Source organism: Perna viridis, chromosome 5, assembly GCF_037379345.1.
Source record: "Perna viridis isolate PV_CMFRI_1.1 ecotype Kerala chromosome 5, ASM3737934v1, whole genome shotgun sequence".
NCBI lineage: Eukaryota > Metazoa > Mollusca > Bivalvia > Mytilida > Mytilidae > Perna > Perna viridis.
This window is the reverse complement of record NC_142449.1, coordinates 38,355,202-38,363,809: the sequence shown is the minus strand read 5'-3', so window position 1 is coordinate 38,363,809 and position 8,608 is coordinate 38,355,202. Positions and strand designations below refer to the sequence as shown.

Here is an 8,608-nt window from a genome sequence, read left to right as displayed (position 1 = left end):
TGTACGGTGCCAGAGGTTTTTTGTCAATAAAAAGAAGTTCGAAATGCACTTTACAAATGTAAAAGACATGAAATGATTTTAAGAAAATAAAGACATGTTTTCTGGTTATTTAGTGTTTTATTTAAAGACAGTTTAACAATAAAAAAAGTAAAATTTGGGTAGCACTGCTTTGTGACATTTAATCAAAGCGGACATCCATGATCTTGGACTAGGATGTCTTAAACACGAACTAAGAATAAAAACAATTTATTTCATTAACGCAAATTGCATTTAATGTACCCAAATAATATCGATTATAACATATTTTCTATATTTGATATATCATGTCGCCGTTTTTATAAGTGTATATCCTGTACAGTACATGTTCAGATACAGCTGCCGATCCGTTGCTCTTTAGGTTCCGATGATAGGTTACTCCAGCAATGCTATATATTATCTGGCAAGCTATTTCCTGACTTGGTGCCATCTTTTTATGAGGAACAAAATTCCAACTTCTTACATTGTGGGAGTAGTTCATATGTATGCAAATAAGAACGTTACGAAATACGGTTCCATATGTGTTTTCTTCCATATGAACCCTCATGCAGATAATTTGCGTCTGTGTCAATTAACTTGTTAGTTCAATAAAATATCTTGTATGTATGTTGTATTCAGTTTCTCATATCATAGAACCTTCGCTGGGTTTTGGTTGTGTAAAATTACATATAGGGCTTTTCGTATTACTGGTAAGTAGAACTTAATTGATATTATTATGTTACGTTGTTTTTCTCATAATTCTACCTTTTCGCATGCACATGTATTTACAATTTAAAGAAAAATCATGACATATTACGCTGAAGCGTCCAATTACAAGGCTGGTAGGTCACCCAGCACCTTAATTAAGTGGTGTTAATTCCTACTTTACTAACTGCATATACTGAATGGCTACAATCTGACAAACATTTATTTATTGAATACAAAGAACAGAGGAAACCGAGAAGTTCCACCATATTGGACTAATCTTTTCCAATTAGGCACGACAATGCGAAAGCAATAGCCTTCATTTTCGGATCTCTATTTCCCTAGTTCTGTTTTACCTGTATTCATTTCAATACTTTTCTAAATCGACTATAAACAGACTGAGTCACGTTAACGTGAATAATGAAAAATATTGAATTACTCCAGTGTATTCATAAATATGATTATTCGTTTTCTTGCGTAGTCCTTCACGGCACCCATAATTTAAAGTTATAATCCAATTGATGGCGCGTGTTTCACGGTATTTGGGACCTTTCGAGAGGATCTTACGGAGAGATTCGTTTTCGATAATGCATAAATCTGTCGTAACGACCTAATAGGAAGGACCATATTTGAATGGAGAGCTTTTGCAAAAACAGTCAGGTGGTTTAGCCGATAAGTCCTCAATCTTGAGGCTCTGTAATAGCCTTTTGTAACTGAAAATTTTGGGTGCAGTAAGTAAAGTACAGGAACATGACATAATTGCAAATTGTGATCGAAAACTATTTGAAAACAAAAAAAGATATTGGTTGTCGTCCCGTAAATATATGAAGCAGCATACACCTAGTATTCATATCAAATTCGGCTCCCTTTTAAAAACAAGAACATATTCTACAATATACCGTTAAATAAATAGATATTTTACTCAATTTGGAAATGTAATACACACCAATTGGCGATAAGAAGGCACAATAAAAGTATTCGAAAAAAAGAGATAACATCATATGGCTTGTACAATTGTGGAGATGAGGAATCAAGAAGAAGTATACATAAACAAACAGCGACATGTATGCCCAAAACTGAGGGCCGGATATCGGTGCCTCAAGCATGCATTGTTTTTATGTTCAGCGGTATGACATTCTTTACTCGTATAATTTGAATTTTGTAACCTTGCATGTCTGATAATTGCAGAATGAATATGTCTAAGTATACATTTAAATGATCCTTTCATCTTTTCAGCTATGCAGTCGGACGACATATCGACATTGACTGATGAAATTGGTTCAATTTTATTGAATATTATTTAGGATATGTATAAGAGCTGTGAAACATCAATGAAAATTGATAATAGCTTCTCAAAACTATCTTATGGCTAAAAGGTGTGTTTTACGAGGGAATAGTTTAAGGCCTACCATGTTTAATTGCTTTATTAATGATCTACATTCAATAGTTGATATTTCTTGTCATCCAGTATGACTGGTCAAATAAAAATAAAATAATACGTTGAGCTTTGCAGATGATCTAGTGATTTTATTACAGTCAGCACTTCAAAAGGTACAAGAAAACTGTCATAATAGCAGTTAACTGTTAATATCAAAAAGACTAAGATACATGTATAGATTTTCAAAGAGGCAATCAACAAAATGTCTAAGACGAGGAGAAACATTGAATTTTTATTTTCAATTGACAAACTTATGATGGTTTAAGAACTGATTTTTTAAATCTAATGTCTGATAAATGCTCACATTTCAACTAACTTGACCTTTCCAATAAACTAATTTGTATCTTAAATTCAAATGTGGATATTTTACATATTAAATTGTTGATTAAATTAAGCGATCTTTGGAGTTGCTAAATAAAGGTCCATATTGTTCAAATGCATGCATGTTTGCAAACTCTCTTGGTTGTTTAATATTCGTTGTAATTTGTCTCAATTGTATTGAATGTTCTGTTTATTTGCCTAACATGTAAATTTACTGTTTATTTTGAAAAAAAAAGAATAAAACCTTACAGACTATGCAACATTTTCGTCTGTTTCCATAGAAGTAGCCCAAATGTCTTTGCTTTTTCTAGAGAACTTTGATGGGTTGTGAAAGTATTAAACTTATATCAACAATATAATAATTCATTATTGATAAGACGGTAAAGGTCAGGTGTTGAACTTTTGTTTCTTGACTGTTCTTGTACTCATGATTCTACATTTTTACAAATTTCCGAATAGAATGCGAAAACGCGTATATATCACCAAAGAACCGTGCATGTGAAAAATACTTTATCTGATACAATAAGAAATACCCAAGCAATCAATGTTACTTTTATGATTCACCAGACTCTCGTCTATTTATAACATAGCATTTCTCCATCAGTGGAATCAAGTACAATCGATACACTTAGTAGCAGCTACATAATCATAGGAGATTTTCATACTAGAACGGTTGCAATTATCATAAGTAATTACTAGTGCAAGCATTGGATTTTAAAACGTATTACATTGCAGTTGACTGTAGAAAATCATAAGACACGCGTTAGTCTATACATTAATTATTACAGGAGATTTTCATACCATAATGGCTGTATGTTACTGGCTTCCGACTTTAAAACGTGTTGACATATACAATGGACTGTAATCGTCTTCTGCAACATCGGCTATTAGATCAATACACACGCTATACTTTTCATAGGAGATTTTCATACGAGAACGGCAGAAAGCAGAGAGTGTTCTTTTTAATCCCTGGAACCCATTATAAAGACACGTAAGTAAACTAGTGATTAAGGATCATAACTGATTGGTTTTTTTTGTTCTTTTTCCATGCTAAATATTAGAACATATTTTAAAAATAAGCGAAGATTTTGTTCTTTTTCTTCATGTTTCGTTTCTGAAAATGTAAAGTTGAGATATTTAAGGTACCATTTCAATTAAGCCGTAAAACATCTCGGGTAGAACAATATGCATGATTGTGATCGAAGACTTAGGGTATCCGTTTTTAATCATATAATATTCCCAAACAGATCAATGCTGTGTATAGTTTGTACAGAATAAGTCGCTAATCAATACACATAAATTGAGCACAGAAACATCTTTCTGTAAAAAAATCAATATCATCACTACAAAGTTTTGATAAACATATATGCTGTTATTTATGATATTGTCGGCGACTTAAATGACAAGTAAGGAATAGAAACTCTATGAAATGCAGTTTCAATGCGGATTTAACTACTTTAAAAAGTAAGTCTTTAAAAAAATGATATTGATTAATAACGTAGACATTAAATACTAAAAAAAAACAAACAAACAAAAACATTCTGGTCAAAAGAAGGGAGGTAGCTTACTATGTAAAATATATTGTCAAGATAATTATTTTGCAGGGTAATATGGATTCCATTAGAATATCACACATTAAAACAGAATCCGAATCCTGCAAAGGATATGAGTATCTAGAAGTACTTATTGAAGACCAGCAACAGGGAGATTCAATTAATCCAACAGCTATCAAATTTGAACCGCTCGACATTCATGGTTTTAAAAGAAACAATTCAGCGCACATCAATGCTAGCTCCGATCTACTCAGCTATCAAGAACAGCCTAGTGTCGTTGGAAGTCAGGAACTGACAAGACAAGACTATCAGAATGTCCTACACATTGGAGATAAGAACGAAACCCAAGTACAGATTAAATTTAGTCTTGAACAGGAAACAGAGAATGTTGGACATAACCACGCAGTTAATGACAATTCCGAAATGGCAGGAGATAAAACAGCAATAGGTCAACAAGGATTCAATTTGTCTTCATCACGTATGGATTACACTTCTCAACAAGTTGGCGTTCAGGACTGTCTAAAAGACTCAGTGCAAATCAAAAGAGATAAAAATGATAATAAAACTGAGAGTGTTTCTGACAGTCTTAGTGAAACTTTACCCGGACAGCAAACCAGCCCAAAAGTAAATGGAAAGCCTACAATTGCAAACCCAAAACTCAAATCCAAAAGAAACTCTGGTAAAAAGGTAAACCACGGATCCGATACTCAAAGTTTAAAAGTCAGACGGAAATCTGAGAAGACGAAGCGCAAATTAGTTGATCATGCGAAGCTGAACGCCGAAATTGTCTCATTGGAAATAAATAGAGGGAATGAAAAATCGAACATTGTCGGAGACAAATGTACAATGTGCTACAAAGATGTTCAATGCAAGCATCACGAAACCAAGGAATCAAACGGTAACAGTAATAAAAAGTTTCAATGTGATGTATGTGGCAGTTGGTTCAAACACACTTACACGCTGCGAAAGCACAAGTGTAACCACGAGGGAAAGTACGTTTGTAGTATATGTAACAAGAGGTACGGTCTACCGAGCTATCTTAAAAGACACATGAAGAATCATACTGATGAAAAAGTCCGTTATCATTGTAAATATTGCGACAAGGGTCTATGCAGTACATCCAGTTTGCGAGCACATGAACGACTTCATACTCTTGACAAGCCGTTCAAGTGCGACGTTTGTGAAAAATGTTTTACACAATCGAGTAATCTAGCCACGCATAAAAAGATTCACAATGACGTCAAGCCGTATGTCTGTGAACTCTGCAACAAGCCATTCAGACACAAACAATCCTTATTGGTACATCTCAGATCTCACACAAAGGAGCGACCATACACATGTGCAACGTGTGGACAAACATTCACTCAAAACACACATATGCGCACACATGAGCGACTTCATTCAGGTATAAAACCTTACAAATGTAATCTGTGCGATAAGACTTTTTCAAGAAAGCATCACCTTGACTATCACTTAGAAACTCATTCTGGAAAAACTTACAAATGTTCAATTTGTGATAAAGCATTTACAGCAGAGAGGGCGGTCATACAACATGAGCGAATACACACAGGGGAAACACCTTACAAATGTGACGTTTGTGGGAAAGAGTTCAAATATCACGGGTACCTTAGTGTTCACAAGAGAATACATACTGGGGATATGCCGTTTAAGTGTTCATTCTGTCCGAAGGAATTTATTGTTGCAAGTTCTCTTCAACAACACTTAAAGCATAATCATCATAATGAAACGAAAAACTATCTCTCAGCTAAGAGGACTAGGAAGATGGGACAAGAAAGGATTATGGCTAACATTCAAACGAATGGGAGTAAGAAAGAAGTTAATATCTCTTCTGGTTCTTGTGTAAAAACTGGGAAGAGGTTCAAGGCAAATTTTGTTCAGAAGAAAATAAGTCTGATATCACAGTGTATAGATAAACCTAATAATGCCGAAATTATTGAAACAGTCGCAGCTTTTGTAAATGGTATTAAATCTACAATAAAGAAAAACAATGCGTCAAACTTGTCTACAACTAAAGGAAAGACTAAACAATCTGGCTGGAGAAAAAAATGTTGTTCGAAGTAGTAGGGTTCGACACGCAACCTTTCAGAACACATTTTGAAGTAACAAAAATATTACTTATAAAACGTATACAAACCATTATCCAAAGAATGTTGACTTTTCTGTCTTGTACACTGCTGTTCAATAAAAAAACATGATTTCATACATACCTTTTTGTTCTGATATATCTATTTTGCGTTTGTTAGATAATATATTACGATTCAATTTCGTAAGAAACTGCTGCTTGGTGTGCTGTTGGAATTTTAACACTCAATATAAAGGAAACATAAGGAAACTACATCGATACCAATATTGAGTTTTAAGTTACCACTTGGAAATTTTATCGGAGAGAAGATTTAGTCTAACTTCACAGGGAGAAAAGTCCACGGTCGTGTCGTCTCTCTTGTTATATATACCACATATCGAACGGCCTCTTTCTTTCTGTTCCTAAAATTTTCTACATATGATCAAATGACTTTCAGAATATGGGCTAACAAAGACCAACTTTATAAATTTTACAACTTCGTAAACATTTTGTTTCTGAAAAAAAGATTATATAATGGAAAACAAAAATAAAGTTAAATATATGGAAATTGCCATTTATTTTGCTGCTTTAGTTGAAATACCTTAACTTTGAATTATTTCTACTAAATTGTACTTTTCCTGTACGTAATTTCATTTGATATCCACAAATAAAATGCGTCAAGTATATGAAACAGGCGTCGATACATATATTATCCTGCAGGACAGAAAGTCGACCTAGATAAAATTCGTATGCTTCGTATAATTCGTAAAACTTCAGGTGACCTTATTATGGGCGTGTGCTGTAAGGGTCGATTCTTAAAAAAAATTGTTTGAAAAGCGAAAGACCGTTTTTTATTGACTCAAGCCATGCATGAAAAAAAAATCGAATATAACGGAAGGATCATTTAGTAATTTACATATAGTGATATAATACGGCACAAATATGGTCAGTAATTGTCATTATTTATTTGAAAAATAATCAAGAAATACACGAAATGAAATGGAAACAGGACATGTATGTGCTTGCCTGTTATTGCTATTTTGAACCAAGGTGAAAGTATTTTTAACCCAGGTGGAATGTCTTGTCGGCAATCTTCGGAGGTAATGGCGAAAAATATATAGATTAGAGGTTTCGATCTTCTTTCATTTATTGCTTCGATTGCATCACTACAAACTTATTTCTTTGAATCAGCAAAATTTACCAGAATCAAAACTGAACAAATTTGGCAGCTAAAGCAGGTTTAACGGTTTAAGTTAGTATCTCCGTGGAATGACAATTTGAAGTGGTAAAACCGCATAAGTGACTGTGAATAATACTATGTCAGATGATGAAATGACACCGGGAAAAAAAGAATAAATTGGACAATTTCATACTGAAACATATGATACTAATGACAATAACAACACCAACAAACATAACAAATTCTATAATAAAATGAGCCTTGATGAAAAAGGCATCAATGATGCCACTAACTAAATACACGAAATATTTGGAAAAGTTTGTGATTAAACATTAAGGAAATAACAAAAAAAAGTACAAAGTATGGTTTGACCTGGGATTAAATGTAATGAAAAAAAAAACCAACATTTAGATGAAAAGGCATTGCCTCATGTCAAAATTTCCTACATACCCACTGTTAAAAGGCTCTTTCTTCAAACTCAATAAAAAATATTCAAAATTGAGGGGGGAATCAATTTAAGCAAATTATACTGGATAAATTGGATAATATGCAATAAAAATCTCGAACTTCAGATCATATACTTGTGCTTAAACGTGTAATTGATAACTATATATGTTAAACAATGGTCTAGAAAGTTATTTGCAAGTTTTGTGGATTTTTGCAAAGCATTCGACAAGGTCATGCATGTACAAGTAGGTAGCATCATTAAACTGTTGAATAAAATAGTTACTTCTATAGAATATTGAAATGTATGTATCCCGATGACAAATAGTGTGTAACAACAAAATCACCAACTTCTTGACTGCAAAGGTAGGAGTCCGATAAGGAATCGACGTGTTTTAAAGTCCGAACTTTTTTTTTTTAAAATGATCTGCCTGGTAAGCTTGAAGATACATCTAATTGTGTAACACTGGATGATAAAAATATACCTGTGCTGATGGCTAACTGAAACGAGAACTTACCGAATAAACTTGATATCTTTTATGAATATTGCACTGAATGGTGTCTAGACATTTACACTGATAAAACCAATGGTCCCGAGGCATTGCCGAGGCCAATACGGCTGTCGAGGCCAATATGATTGACTGAAACCAATATGAATTTACATATTTATTGACAATTTAATCAACTCAACTAGATGATTTGTAGAACAGTGGTTTTCGTGTTTTACCAAAAAGATGTAACCTGAGGTTAATTTGCATTAATCAGTCTTAAATATACTTTTTGTATAAAATGGAAGATTTTTTTGTGTTTCTGCAGCTTTTAGTCCTGATGATCAAAGTTATAAAATCCAATTCTAACTCAAAACGGCG

General features: G+C 33.4%; 1 protein-coding gene across 3 annotated transcripts; it reads left to right on the top strand.

The window, feature by feature from the left end:
* The first annotated feature begins 3,102 nt into the window (after positions 1–3,102).
* LOC148617414 (uncharacterized) lies at positions 3,103–6,255 on the top strand. 3 transcript variants are annotated; one of them, XM_088585011.1, is made up of 2 exons: positions 3,103–3,470; positions 4,084–6,255. In XM_088585011.1, exon 2 carries the CDS (start codon positions 4,090–4,092, stop codon positions 6,112–6,114), a length of 2,025 nt encoding a protein of 674 aa, XP_088441137.1. In that variant the 5' UTR covers positions 3,103–3,470; positions 4,084–4,089; the 3' UTR covers positions 6,115–6,255. The 3 variants fall into 3 exon arrangements, with proteins under 3 accessions (XP_088441137.1, XP_088441138.1, XP_088441139.1); XM_088585012.1 differs by lacking the exon at positions 3,103–3,470 and adding an exon at positions 3,818–3,943; XM_088585013.1 differs by lacking the exon at positions 3,103–3,470 and adding an exon at positions 3,827–3,885.
* Positions 6,256–8,608: the final 2,353 nt, after the last annotated feature.

Bases quoted from the DNA above. Each gene is read 5' to 3' on its own strand.
- LOC148617414 (XM_088585011.1), top strand. From the start codon at position 4,090: ATGGATTCCATTAGAATATCACACATTAAAACAGAATCCGAATCCTGC.